Source organism: Oryzias latipes, chromosome 17, assembly GCF_053564925.1.
Source record: "Oryzias latipes strain Hd-rR chromosome 17, Olatipes_Hd-rR_3.1".
NCBI lineage: Eukaryota > Metazoa > Chordata > Actinopteri > Beloniformes > Adrianichthyidae > Oryzias > Oryzias latipes.
In genome coordinates this window covers 15,848,733-15,868,917 of record NC_136253.1, presented here as the reverse complement: position 1 = coordinate 15,868,917, position 20,185 = coordinate 15,848,733, and the positions used below count along the sequence as shown (strand labels likewise).

Here is a 20,185-nt window from a genome sequence, read left to right as displayed (position 1 = left end):
TCAGTTTACTGACTCAACAATCAGTGCTTTCACAGTGTGGGACGCCCTCTAGTGGAAGTTGTGTAGTATTGTGTTGTTGCAGGTTTTTGTACAGAGTTTTGTTGTTTCCTGTCACTGTGGGCCTCACAGCACAGTAGTACACAGCAGAGTCTGTCACTGCAGCAGAGGAGATCTGCAGATTTATCAGTTTATCATCATCTTTCACTTCATGAGAAAATCTAGGATCCAAACTCTGTAATGTTGCTTTTGATCCCAAGTGAGAGAAGAAGAACTCTGGAGGTTTTGCTTGAAACTGTCGATACCAGAAGAAATAATCACTCGTTGATAGTTTGGGATATTTGTAGGACAGAGTGACAGATGTTCCTTCCAAAGTGGACTCTTCCTTCTTGACTGCAGTGAGTTCTTCACAGCTGACATCTAAAGGAAGAGAGAAGTCAGATCAGTGATGGACAAACATCAAATGCTGAAATGGATCTTTGAAAGAATCCCATCAACCTGTTCCAATGACTAGAAGCAGCAGAGTGAACACAGATGTCTGCACAGACAGCATGTTGGATGAAGCTGATGTTTGGCTTTTGTGTGTTGAACTGTGTTGAAAGTGGAAGTTTGTGTCTCTTCTATAGTTCACTAACAGCTCAGCTCCTCCCTCAATATCTCCATCTGCTTTTTCATTTGTTATTCCTCTTCTTTCTCCTCTTTCTGCTGGTTAACAGTCTGCCTAAAGGTGCGATGTTCTTCATTGATGAAAACTTGAAGCCTTTAGAAGTTCTCTTGTCTTTTCTGTTAAGTTCCTCCCTGAGACAAATAAACTTTGATCTTTTATTCTATTCATAGATCTCTGAGATTACTCTGAGATAGTTTTCTTTTCTTCAGATGAGTCTGGCATTTTCAGATCCTGACTTCATGAACATCACAGTACTCCAATGAGCTTCTCTGTAGAAAAAGTGTTTACTGTTGTGCTTTAGTTTTCTTTGTGGCTCTTCGGACAGCCTTTCTATCACAAAGTGTTTGCGTCAGCATCAAGACAATTTTCTTTTTCACCTTGTAAACTAGCTTTTTAGTACACAGACACTGATTTTTAATCAATGTTTTACTTTTCTCTACAGCTTTATTTAGTTTCGAGTGTTTTCTCGAACCTCTCCTACAACATGAAAGCTTTGGAGGTCAATGAAATCATGAGTTCACAATGGGGATAAAGATTACATTTAGAGCACCCTCTAGTGGATAACGTGGAGTATTGTGTTGACTGCGGGTTTTTGTACAGAGTTTTGCTGTTTCCTGTCACTGTGGGCCGCAGAACACAGTAGTACACAGCAGAGTATGTCACTGCAGCAGAGGAGATCTGCAGATGAACTGATTTGTCTTTGAGTTCAGCATCAAATCTGTCTTTCTTGAACTCTGGAGCATTTTCATTTGTTCCATAGGTGTCACGCTTCAATATGTACTTTGGATAACTGTTCACTTCTTGTTTGTACCAGAACAAATATGCAGATTTGTCAATGGTCTCAAAGGTACAGTTGAGTGTGAGAGAGTCTCCTTCAGCAGCAATGACTTCTCTTCCTGGTTGGATCACTTTGTCTTCTCCTTTACACTCTGAGGAAGAACAGAACATGCAGAGGAAGAGATGAATCAATAAAGATGATTGATTAAAGGACAACAATCAGCATCTTTAACAGCTCTTAATGTACAGCTCAGTAATGTGTTGAAGTGTTTGAAGAAGAAACATGCTGATCTTTGTGTCTTACCAAAGAAAAGAGCAGCAAGAAGAATCCACAGCCAATGTTCCATCTGTACAACAAGGTTTCAATCAACAAGAGAAACTAGCTGATGTTCAACATTCACTCTGACAATTGTTCTCTTCAGAGCACCACTTCTTATTGACTAAATGTTGAGTGCAGAGCTGAAGGAGAGCCCCTCCCACTTCACAATGTCACCCTCTGGTGGAGGAACAGAAGCTCCATTAAAGTGGGGAAAAGTGTGGCACTGTTTCAGTTCAGCTGATACTGACAGAAAAAGAAACATCATAAATCTATGATGTTTGTACAAATGGGATTACTTTCAGCAAGGACAAAAAAAAAAACTTTTTTCCTTTGAAACACCTTTGTGAATTTGGGTTTCTGTTCTTACAATTCCACCTTCTCTTCTACAATGTGGAAAATATTATGAACCTGGTGTTACCGTTGCGAATTTGTCACATTATTTTAAAAGGACTTTGATTAAAGCGATAAATGAGAGTGTAATCAAAGGCATGATGGGAAATAAACAGAAGCTTACTCCACGCCAACGGTCCCACCTACAATTTAGAGGCAAGTTTCTAATAATCTCTGGCCACTCTGTTGGTCACACACTTTATCTTAGAAAACGACACAGTTTTCTTATTTTTATTTTGGCTAAAAAAGGGCATTATCATAATTAAAAGACCACTGGGAACACTTTTACGTCAGATCAAAAGATGATTGGTTGGGACTTTATAAAGGCAAATACAGTGGTGGACAAAATTGTTGGTACCCCGCAGTTAAAGAAAGAAAGTCCACAATGCTCACTGAAATGACTTGAAACGCTCAAAAGTAACAATAAATTAAAAATTATTGAAAATTAAATAATCAAAATCAGCCATTACTTTTGAGTTGTTGATTAACAGAATTAATTAAAAAAACAAACTAATGAAACAGGGCTGGACAAAAATGATGGTACCTCCATAAAAGACTGAGAACAAATCGCCCAGGGGGTCATGATGAACTAAGGTTTGTCCTTTAATTGACATCACAGCTGTTTTCAAACCCATAATCAGTCAATCTGCCTATTTATACCGAGTATAATAGTCACGTTACTGTTTGGTGAAAAGGTGTGTACCACACTGAACATGGACAACAGAAAGTGAAAGACAGAATTGTCCCAGGACATTAGAAACAAAATTATAGACAAACATGGTAAAGGTAAAGGCTATAAAACCATCTCTAAGCAGCTTGAAGTTCCTGTGATGACAGTGGCACACACTATTCAGAAGTTTAAGACCCACGGGACAGTAGCCAACCTCCCTGGACATGGCTGGAAGAGGAAAATTGAGGAGACGGATAGTTGGAACTGTATCCAAAGAGCCCAGAACAACCTCCAAAGACATTAAAGGTGAACTCTTAGATCAAGGTACATCAGTGTCAGATCGCACCATTCGTCGTTGTTTGAACCAGAGTAGACTTCGTGGGAGACGACCAAGGAGGAAACCACTGTTGAAAGGAAATCATAAAAAAGCCAGACTGGAATTAGCAAAAATGCATGTTGACAAGCCACAAAGCTTCTGGGAAAATGTCCTTTGGACAGATGAGACAAAACTGGAGCATTTTGGTAAGGCACATCAGCTCTATGGTGGTAGACTCAAAAATGAAGCATACAACCAAAAGAACACTGTCCCTACTGTGAAACATGGAGGAGGCTCAGTTCTGTTTTGGGGCTGCTTTGCTGCATCCGGCACAGGGTGTCTTCAAGTTGTGCAAGGTAAAATGAAATCTCAAGATTATCAAGGCATTCTGGATATAAATGTGCTGCCTAGTGTCAGAAAGCTTGGTCTCAGTCGCAGGTCATGGGTCTTCCAACAGGACATCGATCCAAAACACACAGCCAGAAACCCCCAAGAATGGCTAAGAGAAAAGCGTTGGACTATTCTGAAGTGGATTCTATGAGCCCAGATCTGAATCCCATTGAACATCTGTGGAAGGAGCTGAAACATGCCATTTGGAGAAGACACCCGTCAAACCTGAGATAACTGGAGCAGTTTGCTCATGAGGAGTGGGCCAAAATACTTGTGGACAGGTGCAGAAGGCTCATTTACAAATACAGAAACCGTTTCATTGCAGTGATTGTTTTTGATTTGAAATGGTTTATTTCAAGCAATCAAATAGAAATAATACACAAAAGCAATACAATCATCAGTTATACATTCATACAATAACTAATCAAACTTAGGATAATTAGACATACTAATAAATATTGCTTGAAAGGGAGTGGAAGGAAGCGAATTTATATAATCCCACCCTGTTATACTGTAACCATTTTATTACATGATTTATCAATATCCGGTTCCTAGCTTTTATCAGACAGAATTAAGAATCTTGAAATAACAATAAAGCACATGACAAAGATGAATTGCTTAATTGTAATGTAAAAATAACTATTTTAGAAATCAACATGGTAAATGCAGATCAGTTATATAAAAAATATGCAGATTATGTTACTTATAAAAGTCATTCATATGATTAAAAAATAATACTATATCAGTAAAATACACAACACTGTTTCAGAGATTTTCATAGCAAAATTTCATCAAGCATCAAAAGTTAAAACATGCAAAATTATGTTACATTAGTAAAGATTTTTGAATCAATTCATCAATTTTTTGGAGCAAGTGAAGTAATATTCATTAAATGTCGATCAATTTAACCATTTTCAATAAGTGATTAATCATTTGTTTTACTTTTTTATTTTTTTATTTTGTATTTTTTTTATTTTTTTCTTTGTTTTTTTAATAATAAAGTAATGCTGTGAGGGAAAAATAAAAAGGGTCCATAATCTGTCGATTGTCCAAGGTTGTGTAACAAACTTTTCTAAACTTAATGTTGGAAAAGAGTACAATAAAGCAATTCAAAATATTAACTGCTTAAATTAAGAAAAACAGGTGCGTGCAACATAAACATCAAACAAAGAATGACAACTCAGAGGTCCCACTTGAGGTTTGTTCAGGTGTATTATATATTCACCACGCCCTGGTACTATTCATTCGACAAAACACACAACCACCACCGTATTTTTACATATGTATCTATATATATATACACAAGTCTCTGTTCATATACTAGAGTCCAACTACTAATGGAGTTTGTAAACTCAGTCCCAGCAATGCATTGCAAACAAAAACAAAAAAGGCTCGATCTCACCGGCGTTTTCCAGATCTATGACGTGTAGATTTCATGATGAGGAAGTTCCACGCAATAATCCGCCCTCCAGGAAGTGGGGAGTATAATCCAGTGTGTGGAGCATGAAAACGGAGCGGCTCTGGGACATTCGACGCAGTTTCTCAGACACGGCCCATCCGTTGTGTTTCTCTCTCGCGCTCCCGGGGCCTGTTTCACAAAGGAGGTTAAGTGTAAACTCTGAGTTCATAAACCCGGAAATCAGGGAAACCCTGGGTTTTCCGTTTCAGAATCGGAGGTTTGTCAAACCAGAGAAAGCAGAGTAAGTCAAACCCGTTTCTGAAAGAGAGTTAACTTTTACTCGGAGTCAGTATCCATGGTTACTTATGCTGTGAACCTAACCTGGTCGGGAGCAGGTTTTATTCTCCAAACTCGAAGTTTCTGCCGGTCCCCTCCCCTTTTTAAAGACGAAGCACTATATTTCGCTTCAACCTTCATTGCCCACATTTCCGTCACGCGATCTAAGTGACAAGAATGGCTTGTCCTTTTTTGGATTACCCAATAGACGAGGAGGCTGCATTAATTCGTAGAGAATTACATTTACGTCGTACGAGGATTTTGAGACCTCGACTCGATGTTTTGTCATTTCCCCATACGTTTTTGTTTGAGCGTTACCGTTTTTCGTTGCAGTCAATTACATATACAATGAAAACAACATTAGGTCTTGCTATGTAGATGTTTCATATGTCAAATATTGTCAACAAAGCCTACATCCATGACATGCTCACATTTGACCTGATTGAATTATGTTTTTATACTTCATTTTTAGCTGCTGCCATGTTCTTTTAATTCCTGCAGGATTGCATCTACGTGAGAATGAAATCAGGGACATTGAATTAGATTAATGTAACAATTACTTTTTGGAAACACAATTTTCTAGCACTGCTTACTTTCTTAATCCCATATAAACCTATACCACTTGATCAATACAGGGGTAGTGTTGCAGTGTGTGTGTGCTGAGCGGGGTGCAATCCACGAGAGACAAGGGGAGGGGCGATTGCAGGTGCAGAGGGGGGGGGGGGGGGGGGGTGAGCACGGATGAGGAGGACGGAGAAGGTGTCATTCCCAGAATAACTGTTTTGGAGTCATTCTTATTCCGCTCTGGAGGTTGAGGGTTTCCAACGGGAAGTGAACCCCGAAGGAGAATTCCCTTCGGCCCTGAAGGAAATCTCCCCTGCGCTTCTGACCACGCACGGTCGGAAAGACGAGAGAAAAGAAGGAAGTCTTTGCGCAGCGAAAGGTTCAACAGTAGACAAAAGTTCACTTTTAAAAACACAATTGCATGTATTAATATTAAAATGACCAACGTTTGCTAGAGGGGAAGGTTAACAAAAAAGTCCTCTAAACATTACCGACGTTAAATGCATTTTCCCCCAGATTGGTTCTGAACACTATGCAGCATTTCATGCAATTACACCAGGAATAACACTTCAAAAGTACACCTAAATATAGCCATTTTTTATTTCACACCTTACGCTATTTAAAAAGTTATTACAGTCAATATTTATAACAATGATTTAAATGCAAACTTAGGCATTAACTTGAGCAGCTATGTTTTCCACGCTAACTGTCTCTGTTTTGCAGATGCAGCGGTGTTGCTTTTCTTCTGGAATATGTTCTCATATTCACTGCAACTCTGCAGCAGCACGTCAAGTTCAGCTGGCGAAAAATACGCAGACCTCTTTTTTTCACGGTTGCCATGGTGACTCGTGATATCTGCGCTCCATTGATAATGGCTTCTTATAGACGCGGTGCGCACGCTCACCTCCGAATCAGTCCACTCAGAGTTGATTGATCTAACGCGGATCAGCTGCTCTGAAACTGAAAACTCAGAGTTGTCAATCTCTCGATTGACCAACTCAGAGTTCAGGTTTGACCTCAGAGTTGGTTGAACCTCCTTTGTGAAACAGGCCCCTGGTCTCTTTTTTTAAAGCATCAGCTGTTTGCCCTCGCTGCCTTTGCGTCATTGGCCGCCTCCCTCTCGTAGATCCGCCTCTTCTTAAAGGGGCATGCTGCTTTTCCTCATTCACAAAAGTCCATTCATAAAAGTCCCAAAACATAAAGCTCTGTCCAGATAAAGTACATTAGCAGCATAAGCAAGTATTCTGCCCCTGCAGGGATTCATAACAAAATACATAAAACAGTGCTCAGCATGCTATTTGTGGCAACGTCACAGACCCCCCCCCCCCAGCCGGAGGTGAAGGGGACAACTGCCCAAAATAGGGTTTAATGTTACTCACATGGACTGTATCAAGTCTATCTGGTTCCTGCCATTTCAGCCTATAATTCACGGGACCCAGAATTTTCGTCACGGTAGCTGGACCGGACCATCGCGGCGCTAGCTTTGACGAGAATTTATCAGAGGCCTTAGACTGCGGATGTGCTCTAACCCAGACCAGATCTCCCACGTGAAACTGCGCATATCTCCGATGGGTATTGTAGTATCTGGCTTGTCTGTGTTTGAACATTCCCACTCTTTGCCTCACCTCCTGTGCTATCTGATGTTGACGTTCAAGTAGAGAATACTGAGGCTGTTGGGGATCCAGTGCTGGCTTTTGGTGTATCAGTCTCTCCAGTGGTCCCTTCAGAGATCGACCCAATGCCAGTTCAGCTGGAGTCCGGCCAGTGCTCTCATGCTGCGTGTTGTTTATCGCGAACCGAAACTCCGACAGCCACTTATCCCACTCCTCGTGTCGACTTCCTACATATGATGACATCATTGTTTTTAATGTGCGATTCACCCGTTCTGTCAAGTTAGTCTGCGGGTGGTAGCTGGTGGTCATCTTGTGTATGACACCCCACTTCTGGCAGAGGTCGGAAATGAGTTGGCTGGTAAACTGCGGACCACGGTCTGATACCAGATATTTCGGTACCCCCCACCTAGTAAAGATCTCATCTCGTAGAATCTGACAGAGACGAGGTGTCTTACTGTCTCTTATCGGAAACAGCTCTACCCACTTGGTGTAATAATCCACTACGACCAAGAGATAGTTGTTGCCTTTCCTGCTCCGAGGAAACGGGCCCATAAAGTCAACACCCAACATGTAAGCAGCCTCCTCCACTTGGGTGGTTTGCAGGAATCCAGCCGGCTTCTGGTTGTCGGGTTTGTACTGCTGACAGATGGCGCATGATTTGATGTGGCTCCAGACATCTTTTCTAATTGAGGGCCACCAAGCCACCTCCAAGATCCGCAGCAGGGTTTTAAGTCGGCCTCGGTGAGCCCCTAGTGGATTGTCGTGGAAATAATGCAAAAAGTTGTTAATTTGCTCTTTGGGCACCACCAGCTGGTATTTTAGTCCTACCCCCTTTGTTGGTACGGTCCGGTAGAGGATGTCCTGTAGAATCTCCCAGCCTATGCGCCCCTTCTGCTGCCCGATGGTCACGGATTTGCTTCTCATCTCTCTGACTTCGGGATCTTTAGTTTGTGCACGTGCGATGTCAGTCAGCGAGAGAGGCAAGCCAGAGGAACAGGTGGTTGCATCGACTGGGATATAAGAGGCCACTACAGAGGGTGGATCATCCCCGATGGCTCTCGAAAGGGCGTCAGGAACCACATTCATGCAACCTTTCCGGTAGTGAACATCAAAGGTAAACTGTTGTAAACGCAGTGTCCATCGTGTTAATCTGGAAGAAGTCTTGGGAGTATTGAATGCCCATGATAAGGCACTATGGTCGGTAAAGACTCTGAACCTGCCACCTTCCAGGTAATGCCTCCACTTTTCCACAGCCCAGACAACGGCTAGACACTCCTTTTCGGAGGTGGAGTAATGCCGTTCTGCCCCTTGGAGTAGACGTGAGGCATAGGCAATCACCTTCTCCCCTTCTGGAGATTGCTGGGTAAGGACAGCACCTAACCCCAGATCACTGGCATCTGTTTGTATTTGGAAAGGCAAGGACAGATCGGGCTGTGCCAGCACAGGAGATGTTTTTAGTGCCCTTTTCAGCTGGTCAAAGCTCCTTTGGCAGTCCTCTGTCCACACCCACTGTACTCCCTTCCTCTTCAGGTGGTTTAATGGGGCGGCCAGATCTGCAAAATGTGGCACAAATTTATGATACCAGCCCACCAACCCCAAAAACCGTTGAAGGGCCTTGAGGTTTTGAGGGATGGGATAGTTTGTCACGGCTGAGGTCTTCTCTTCGTCCACCTCCACTCCTTTGCCTGAGACAATATGTCCCAAGAACCTGAGCTGATCTTTCAAAAAGTGGCACTTTTTCAGATTCAGCGTAAGGTTAGCAGCTTTCAACCTTGCAAAAATGGCCTGAAGATCTTTGAGATGCTGCTCTGCATTAGGAAAATATACAATAATGTCATCTATATACACAAAACAAATGCGCCCCTTTAAGTCTCCCAACACCGTCTCCATGAGCCGTTGGAAGGTAGCCCCTGCATTCCTCAAACCAAATGGCATAACATTGAATTCATAGAGACCCATTGGAGTAATGACAGCTGTCTTAGCTCTATGGGATGGATTCATAGCCACCTGCCAGTAGCCAGACTGAAGATCCAGTGAGCTAAAACATCTTGCACCATGCAACGACTCCAGAATGTCGTGTATTATGGGCATTGGGTACGCATCTAGTGGAGTTTTTGCATTAAGTCTCCTATAATCTATGCAGAATCTGTAGGACCCGTCAGGTTTTTTGACCAACACCACTGGGGAAGCCCAGGCTGACTGAGATGGTCGGATAACATCATCCTCGAGCATCTGCCTTAAGTGTTCCCCAATGATGTCTCTCTTCATCGGGGATACTCGATACGCTCTGGATCGCACTGGGATCTCATCAGTGGTGTGTATGTAGTGTTCGATGACGTTAGTCCGTCCCGGCTTTTCTGCACAGACGGAGGGCCATGCCTGTAAAAATGCTTGCATCTGTGGTGGATGCTCTTTTAGAAGGGCTCCACGAACCTCAGAAGAATTGGGGTGTTGCGATCTGGAGGGAAACCACGAAGGATCCATAGCCACATACAAATTAACAGGCTTGTTGGTGGGAGTCCACGTCAGGCGAGCGGGAGTTCTGTGAAGAAATGGATGTGTATACCGTTTCTCGCGGAAACAAAGCTCATAGGTATTTTCCCCAAAATCAATTTTGACTTTGGTCTTGTTAAGGAAGTCCAGTCCCAAAATCAAAGGGAAAGCCAAGTCAGCATCGGCCATAATGTGAGTCTCTATAGTCCATGTGGTTCCATGCCAGGTGTATGGGAGCGTTATTTTCCCCTCGGCTGTGTGAGATTGGCCATCTGCCAAAACAAAGGTTAAGGGATCTTCAATGCTTAAATTGTCTTCTGTTCTTGCTAGTCTCTGCCATAAACCTTTCTGCATGAGAGTGTACGTACTGCCGGTATCCAGCACAGCTTCCCCAGAAAGCTCTCTGGTTCTAATCGGAACCACCAGTAGGGGAGGTGTTTGAGCTTTGGCTAAGGCAATATGATGACTTCCTCTAGAGTCCTGATCATGACTGAATGAGCATGAGTTACTTTTATTTGTATGTTTTTTCTTGGGTTTATCCCGGGTTGCCTGATTGTTAACTCTAGCCCAGTAATCTCTCTTTGAGGCCCAGTCACGCTCCACCATTGATCCCACCTTCACCAACTGTTCCACTGTGGTCACAGTTCCCCTTAAACAGCTAACAAGAGCAGGATTGCAATTATTCATTATGCGTCTCACTAGCTCTGCTTCAGACATGTCAGACTTCCATTTTAAGCACAATGCTCGATAATCATACACAAAATCTCGCAAGCACTGGTCAGGTGTCTGAACTTTATCTCGTAGCTGGTCCTCCACCTCAGTTAGATAGTCAGTTGGAAGGAAAGCTGTTAAGAAGGACCTTTTAAACTCAGACCAATTATGGATTTTTACTTTCTCAGCCATCCACCAGCTCTTAGCAGATTTCTTCAGGACTGTTGACAAAGTGGCAAGAAGTTCGGCGTCGGTTAAAGGCCTCAGAGACAAAAAATTCTCCACTTGCTCCACAAAGGCTAGGACATCCGGGGTGTTACAGGATTCACCAAATGTTGGGAAGTCGAGGCGCACAGGAGGTTTGGACATAAGAGCAGGAATCCCAGACACATTAACAGAATGCGTGTTTTCTATGTTATGCGGGGGTGGATAAGAGAAAAAAGATGGATTGCTTGGAGTACTGGTTCGTTTTATAAGACTAATCTCATTCTTCCACAGTTCATCCCTTCTCTTAAAACAATCAACTACTCCCTTTTCCAACCGATCTAAGGAGTTTTTCAAAAGAAGTTCCATACTCTCAATATTTCGGTCTACATAATCTCTGAGACTTTGTTCTCTGTTAACAGCGCTTTCTAGGGACGCTCTAAAATCTTCTTCCAGACCATTTACTTGTTCTTTAAGGCCTGCTATGGCACCTTTTATTTCCAGAACTTCACTGTTTGGACATGACACTTCATTGGTTTGTGCTTCATCTTCGTCATCATCATTATCATCGTCATTGTCATCGTTAGATTCACATATTTTCTCTTTGTCGACAATATACAGTTCACTAAGCAGTGATGAAACCTCAGATAAGGGTTCTCTAAAAGTAACAAAGGCATTTGGGTCTCTCCCTGGAGTTGCACTCATGCCTTCACCACAATCAGACTCTCCAAGATCTGCCATGTTTATGAGTCAACACACACCCAGCAAAAAAAAAACAAGAACAACTGGAGGTTGTCGATTTAAAGAAATGCCTCACAGTTCAGTCCCCATACTGGCCACCACTCTGTAACAAACTTTTCTAAACTTAATGTTGGAAAAGAGTACAATAAAGCAATTCAAAATATTAACTGCTTAAATTAAGAAAAACAGGTGCGTGCAACATAAACATCAAACAAAGAATGACAACTCAGAGGTCCCACTTGAGGTTTGTTCAGGTGTATTATATATTCACCACGCCCTGGTACTATTCATTCGACAAAACACACAACCACCACCGTATTTTTACATATGTATCTATATATATATACACAAGTCTCTGTTCATATACTAGAGTCCAACTACTAATGGAGTTTGTAAACTCAGTCCCAGCAATGCATTGCAAAGAAAAACAAAAAAGGCTCGATCTCACCGGCGTTTTCCAGATCTATGACGTGTAGATTTCATGATGAGGAAGTTCCACGCAATATGGCACTTGAACAGGGACTTGTGTATATATATATAGATACATATGTAAAAATACGGTGGTGGTTGTGTGTTTTGTCGAATGAATAGTACCAGGGCGTGGTGAATATATAATACACCTGAACAAACCTCAAGTGGGACCTCTGAGTTGTCATTCTTTGTTTGATGTTTATGTTGCACGCACCTGTTTTTCTTAATTTAAGCAGTTAATATTTTGAATTGCTTTATTGTACTCTTTTCCAACATTAAGTTTAGAAAAGTTTGTTACAGTTGGCATTTCTTCTTCTGCTGATTAACAGCCGTTCTTCTGGGTTTAAGCAGTTTATAGTTCTCTTCGATGTTATGTCTGCAGACATTAGATAGAGGTCCATATCCTTCTTCAGCTGACATCAGCGGCGTTGAGGTCAAATTGTCTGCAGGTCAAAAACTCTCTGCTGAGAATCAGGTTACGTTAGACTTAAAGAGAAAGCGATGAATCAAGGCGTCATATTTCTTGAAATTGTTTGGCTCTTTGACTTACTCCATGTTGTTTCAGACGACCTTGATTAAACACTTCTCAAAGTCCTTCATGGTGTTCAAAACCAGAACCTTGGACCGGTCCGGTGGACTGAGTGGTTTGACGTAAATCCTGCAGCCTTTTACCCAAGTGTTCTCAATCTGCTTACGCTTCCTGAGAAGCCTGTCGTGTTTTGCGATTTCAGCATTCCTTCTGGTCAGATGGTCATTCAGATAAACAGCAAAACCTTTCAGATTCTTCTTTTGATTCATCAGAGCTAGATTGTGTTTTTGATTCACAAACCTGATGAGGATCGCTGGTTTATCCGTCGCCTTTCTCCTGGGGAGCGGGTGGCAGGTCTCGATGGTGTTGAGATCCAGGGAAATCCCTTTAGACGTGAGAAATGATTCTATTTGGTGATCCAGAGACTCTCCACCGATCTCCGTTTCAGCACTGCTAGCTACGCTAGCGCTATTAGCATTAGCAATGCTAGCTCCAACTGCATTTAGCTTTGCCCGAGGTTTGATTGGTACTCCAGTGAGAATGACATTCATCCTTACTTGTTGTTCCACATCGTCCAGTCTTTTCTCCAGAATGTCGTCCCGGTTTTCTCGTTGCTCGTTTTGAGCCCGAAATCTTCGGAACTCTTCCATCAGTTCAATCAGTGGAGCTAGCTCAGCATTCACTTGTTCCATAAAGGGATACACCGTAGCTTTGATATCATCAAGAATCTTTTTAAGGTCTTCGTATTCCTGGGTTTTCTTGGGGACCACGGTCAGCTCTCTTTTTGGAGAAAATCAGCTTTTTAAGTAATTTGAAGATAGTTGTATAGCCGCAGAGAGCCACACACGTCCACGTTGTAACCCCGGAACCAGAAGTTATTCTCTTATTATTTAATTTTCAGTATGTTTTAATTTATTGTTACTTTTGAGCGTTTCAAGTCATTTCAGTGAGCATTGTGGACTTTCTTTCTTTAACTGAGGGGTACCAACAATTTTGTCCACCACTGTATATTTTAGTTTGGGGAAGTTTTTCGACTCCAGCCTGGAAGATGCTACCGCCATCCAGAAGTCCAACAAAGAACTTGGAGTATGGCTCACTAAGCTCGACAAGTCTGGTCTGCCGGGTAGATTTAAAGCTTGGATCTACCAGCATTCCAACTTGCCTAGAGTCTTATGGCCCTTGCTGGTCTATGCAGTCCCAATGACTACAGTAGAGTCCCTAGAAAGGAAGATCAGAGGCTTTCTTCGGAGGTGGCTGGGCCTTCCACGGTGTCTTACCAGCGCGGCATTGTATGGGACAAGTAATATCCTGCAATTGCCCTTCAGTGGCCTCACAGAAGAATTTATGGTAGTACGCACCAGGGAAGTCCTACATTATAGGGACTCCAGAGATGGCATGGTGTCAGCAGCTGGCATTGAAGTGTGGACAGGAAGAAAATGGAAGGCTGGAAAAGCAGTGGAGGAGGCAGAGTCATTTTTGAGACAAAAGGCACTGGTGGGCACCGTGGTGAAAGGCAGAGCGGGCTTGGGCTATTTCCCAAATACTGTGGTCAGCCAGGCCCATGGCAAAGAAAGACACCGTCTACTCTAGGAGGATGTCCAAGCAGGTGTGGAAGAAGAGCGAGCGAGCAGGGAGCATGGACTAGGTGGGAGAGTACACTCCCGCTTAGGAGTAGCTGGGCAGACATCTTGTAGGCAGATTTCCATCGGATCCGTTTCCTGGTACAAGCTATCTATGATGTCCTGCCTAGCCCAGCAAACCTTGTAGCATTGCCACATATTTATTAGGATGGTTATTCTACTATGGGTAAAACAGAAAATAGGGTATACCTTCCGTATGATAGCCCTTAAGTTTAATGGTCCAGTGTTTTGTGTTTGTTTACATGATTGATTTAATGTTTGTGGGCGTGTGGAGGATTGCAGCATGTAAAGTTCATGGACTACAAATATGGTGGTCCCGTCACCTAGGTGACGGTTGATTGGGCAATCACAAAAGGTGTGGAATGATGGAAAAACATGACTTGGCAAAAAACACCAGACCGTGAAGGAGGGCATGCCCAGAGCGAGTCAGCAACAGCCGCGAGACGAGGATTTCTAGCCACAGCCCAGCACGTCAACTGTGCATATCGGATTGTGTATTCTTTTTGTGGGAGTCTTCCCGCCTTGGGGGTGAGGCCCCAGACATTCCGCTTTTCGGGGGACGATCGTGGGTCAACGGAGCCGGTAAGGCGTATGATTTCTAACTTGCGGACGGAGCATTCAAAAGCCCCGCGCTAGTTGAGACTGCTTCCGCAGTTATGGGTGGAAGACGCCAACAGGAGTGGAGGGACATAAGGAACATTCAGACTGGGGGTGTATGTGTGTAGGGGGGTGAAGGGTTGTTGATCTCTGGGGTATGTTGTATATATATCTATATATTTGTGAATAAGGCGATTTGAATCCCATTCGGTCTGCATATTTTTGTTTCTTTCATATACACTTAAATAATCAACTATAATCAGCATTTAAGAAGGAACAACCGGACCTGTGGGTTTGTAAGGCTTTCAAATTTTGTTTGTAGAGTGTTACAACCTCCATGTCTTGGGAAAGAGTGAAACACCATCCTGCCTTCTTTGCTCTGGGAGTGGCTCTTTAGAACATCTCCTCAGCAGCTGCCCAAGGGCTCTGGCTGATGGTCGCTACCGTTGGCACCATGACCAGGTGCTTAAAGCTCTTGCTGAGAGTTTAGCCTCAGCCATTAAAACCAGCAAAAACCAGCGCGCTCCAAAGAAGGCTGTACCCTTCATCAAAGCTGGAGAGAAACCTCAGGCGCGGCTACAAGGAACAACAGGCCTCCTCCACAAAGCCTCGGACTGGCAGCTGCAGGTCGACCTGGGAAAACAGCTAAGGTTCCCTCAGCATATTGTTAGTACAAATCTCCGCCCAGACATGATATTAATCTCTGAAATTTCAAAAAGCCTGATAATGCTGGAACTCACGGTGCCCTGGGAATTTACAAGTATTAATAAAATGCTTTGAAATTACAATCAGTGCAATAATCAGAAAGTCCAGATTGTTGTCAATTAATTGTAATCGAATTTGAAATGTATTCGAATTGAAAGTGTTAATGATTATATTTTTGGATTTGAGCCAATTATGAAAAGCAGACCAAAACTCTTTTACATGAAAATGCTCAAAGAAAAGATGTTCCACAGTTTCTACATCATTTCCACAAAAGACACAAAGATCACTATCCCAGTTAAAGCGAGAATGTAAAAAATGATTGGAAGGGTAAATATCATTTAACGGGAATGGTCCAAAAATAGCACTGCTCATGTAGCAAACCACTATATTGTGGCGATCTGGGGGTTAGCCCCGCCTTCAGCTTTTAAGACTCATAGGAAGCGGGGAATCTTGGTTCTGTTTAATCGCTCACCATAAGTGAGGGAGCTGTGAGTAGAAGTGAGGTTAATGCTGTTTGGATGGTGGTGGGTGTGTTCAAAACAGATGGACAAATATGATTGTCCGCTAATTTAAGTGAGTGGAGCAGATCCATACATGTGTGGCCGCTACTAAGTAAGAGTGAATTAAGACTGGGGCGCAACATTCAGTACTTGCCTGGTTAGTAGAGGGTGGTGATTCAGTGCTTGCTATTAGTAATTGTGGCACTTTAGTTCTGCTATCGTGAAATATATGGCAGAGTATGGAACGGCCTGACCCTTGCGAAACGGCGCTCTCGCCTTTGAGAAAGAGGCGTGTGTGAGGAGGAGAAGGGGAGGGGTAGTGGGCACAGGTTGCGAGGTAAAATGGCGCACGGAGACCATTGCCCAACACCTGGATCATCGGGTGGCTTAAGTTACTCAGATCATTCTAATAATGTCATTCTTCACTAACTGTTGCGGACATTTTTAATAATTGTCTGTATTTTCCTTATACATTTACTTTTACGGTTGTTCAGTTGGTGATAGTAACGTATAAATAAAGACAGAAGGTGATGCAGGCTGGAAAACAGCTGCACTTTTTCAGACCATAAATAAAAAATAGATCATTTGTTTATGAAAGTATTGAGGATTTTGGAGGATTTTTACTCTTGGAGTTGCACAAAATTAGAGAAATTCCAAATATTTTTGGAGTAATCATGAGTTCTGTAGTTTAGTCTTTAATATTTGATGAGACCTAAACATGATTTCCACAATAACAGGCTTTTAAATAATCAAATCCTTCTGATACGTTTCACTAAGACACACACACAGGACCAGAGACACACACAGGACCAGAGACACACACACAGGACCAGAGACACACACAGGACCAGAGACACAGACACAGTACCAGAGACACACACAGGACCAAAGACACACACGGGACCAAAGACACACGCAGGACAAAAGACACACTCAGGACAAAAGACAAACACAAACAGAACATCACACACTAAGCAGATATGAACTTGCTAAAAATGATGTCAGGAGTTGAGCTCTAAGAAAATGACGAAAGAGCAAAGAAAATGGAATAATTTGATTTATTATTTCTAAATTATTATTATTTCCTGGCTTTGTTTGTTCATACTTGCATAATTTTGACAGAATAAATTTATTATTCTGTATTTATATTCCTGTCTGTTTTTATTCACATTTATGTTTAAAAAGTTGAAGTTAAGTTAAAGTTTAAAAGGTTTAAAAGTTTAGCTCTAGTGTGTTCAATAAATGTTTATCTTGTTCGGCCCGGAACCTAACGAGTGTTTTGGATTTAGGCCCCCTCTGCAACTGTGTTTGACCCCCCTGTAATACGAGTCTAGAAAATTCATGCATGTTTATGTGTGTAAAATGAGCAAATAAAAATAGGGCACACAAAAGGACGTCCTCAAATTGTGTTTGTGTGTGTGTGTGTGTGTGTGGGGGGGGGGGCTAGGAGGTTTTTAGTAAACAGGTCCTGTGGTGCCCCTTCATACCACTTAGTGCCCATGAAATAGCCCTCGGTCTCAAAAAGGTTGGTTCCCTTTGTAAAGTCCTCTGCCGATTAGGCATCACAGGGGCAGCAAAAAAGAGGGCCATTAAATCCGTGAGCAAAGCCGCAGAGAAGGCTACGAGGTGGCTGTGGATGAAAAGGGCTGATCCGTGGACTGCTGCTGGGACGCAAGTCGGGGTCTGATCAACCCCGGTTGGGTCACCTGGGTGAGGGTGTATGATGTTGTGAGACCCGAAACACCAGATGATCTCAGGATACATCACTGAGGATGCATCCCAGTGCATCCATGAGATGTTTCATGCATAAATTGCAATGTTTTGTATCATGTATGTATAATGTTTCCCAAAAATTAAACAATTTTAAATTTATTTAGAGATTTTACAGTCTTACCAAAACTGATTAATCTGACTGATAACTCCTGTTAATATGAGCTCACATGTGCATGCATCAATTGATGATTGATGATGAGGCTTTTTTTCTCCAGTGGGGGAGATGTTGCCCCAAACCATCATACTGCCACCCCTAAAAGATGTTTCTCTCTCAGTGCAGCATTCAGCAGAGTGTTCTCTACCTTCTGCTCACTTTGATCATATGCTACAAAAAACAAATCTGATCTCATCTCTGAACATAACAGGCTCCAGTGTTGCAGACACCAGGAGGGACAGTGAAGGTCACTCATGGCTGCTCAGGTGTTCTGCTGCAGTTTGTTCTGGTCCCGTCAGACGTGAGACAGACAGGACTCAGTGTTGACAGAGGATGGAGAGAGCTTTGGTCTGGTTCTGGGGCTCAGTCCAGAAGAAGTCTCTGGCTGTGGACACAGCAGCTGTTGGGCAGAGACCATCAGGCTGCATTATCGTGAGCATTTCCTTCCTGCTTCCTGCTCTCATCTCTGCTTTTTCTAGGAATGGAAGCTGCTGCATCTACGAAGGGACCGGATGTTGTCTCATTCTGATGAGCAGGGATTCTTTTTCAGTGGGAGTCTCAGAGAGAAGGGGTACATCTTTTGGTTTAAACCTGACTGTCCCCCACACGCTCTTCTGCTGGGTGGGGGTTTGCTAACTTGACCATCTAAGCCAGGGGTGGCCAAACCTTTTGACAGAAGGGTTGGACCAGGAGCAGATGGACAAAAACATGCTTTAATTTTGGTAGAAACTTCTCATATATACTTTAATGCAGAACATTTTTGAGTTTTTATTTTCAAAACTGTGACTTTTTTTCTCATTTTAGTACCATTTACACCTATAAGTTGATGTCCCATTAGGGAAAAACGCAAAATTAGAGAAATGCTGTGTTCATGCAGTGTTGGAATAATCCAACAATCCACAACAAGTCAAGCTAGAAGACTTTGAATCGACTGAAGCTGCAGAAAGATGGAGAAGTAGTGTCTGTTGGAACATAAATGCAGAAGAGTATCCTCTGCCAGAGACGGATGCAGGTGAGAGGTCAGCATGGAGGAGTCCCAGCAGGATCGGGTCTCCTCCTTCCACTCTGAGAAGACTCTCAGATGTTACAGAAATGCATAGACAGCCAGGTGAGAAGTCAAACTTCTGTGAGGTGTGCAGGAAATGTTTCCGAAGCGGTTCCGTCCTGAAGGTCCACATGAGAATCCACACGGGCGAAAAGCCGTTTTTCTGCCAAATCTGCGGAAAGCGATGCCGTCAGCAGAGCGACCTGGGGCGCCACATGATGGCTCACACGGGCGAGAGGCCCTTCCCATGTCACCTGTGTGAGAGGAGTTTCATCCAGAGGGGGGATTTGCTGCGCCACATGAAGGTGCACACGGACGAGAGGCAGTTCCCCTGCAGGCTCTGCACCAAAACCTTCAGCGAGGACGGCCAGCTGAGCCGGCACATGAGGAACCACAGCAGGAAAAAGCCCTACTCGTGCAAAGTCTGCAAGAAGAGGTTCATCAAGAAGACTCACCTGACGGCTCACGCCAGGACGCACACGGGCGAGAAACCCTTTCTGTGCGACACCTGTGGGAGGGGTTTCATCAACCGCAACAATCTGACGTGCCACAAGAAAGTCCACACGGGCGAGAACAGAGGACACACCCTGGACTTGGTCATAACCTACGGCCTGTCTGCTGGTGTGTCCTCTGTTGTTGACTTGGCTGTGTCAGACAATTATTGTGTGTTTTATAAGGTGACTGGTTTTATCCAGCAAGAGGCCTCAGTGAGAACTGTGACGAAGCGATATATAACTCCTGAAGTGGCAGAAAATTTTATTGACATTTTAAAACAAACTCCTGCTCAGATTTTACCTTTGTCCTGCGATTCTCTGACTGATGATTTTATTGACAGACTTAAGTTTGCCATTGATACAGCCGCTCCAATGAAAACAAAAATCTTGAAACATAATCCGAAGACGCCTTGGAGAAACGGTGCTATTTTAAATCTGAAGAGAATTTGTAGGAAAGCAGAGAGAAAATTTAGAAAAACTAATTTAACAGTCGACTATGACTTTTTAAAGGATCAACTAAAAATGTACAACCACGCTGTTAAACAGGCAAGGACACTTTATTTTTTCTAATCTCATCACAAATAATAAAAACAACCCCCGGTTTCTTTTTAAGACTATTGATTTTTTATTAAACAAAGATTTTAATAAATCTATCATGCCTCACTCACAAACTGCATGTGAGGACTTTGC

General features: G+C 42.9%; 1 gene segment (V, D, J or C); it reads right to left on the bottom strand.

The window, feature by feature from the left end:
• Nucleotides 1-13: 13 nt before the first annotated feature.
• Nucleotides 14-605, bottom strand: LOC144986877 (T cell receptor alpha variable 4-like). The segment is given in 2 exon segments: nucleotides 14-417; nucleotides 496-605. Coding segments are annotated over 2 exon segments (459 nt in total).
• Between the last annotated feature and the right edge of the window lie 19,580 nt (nucleotides 606-20,185).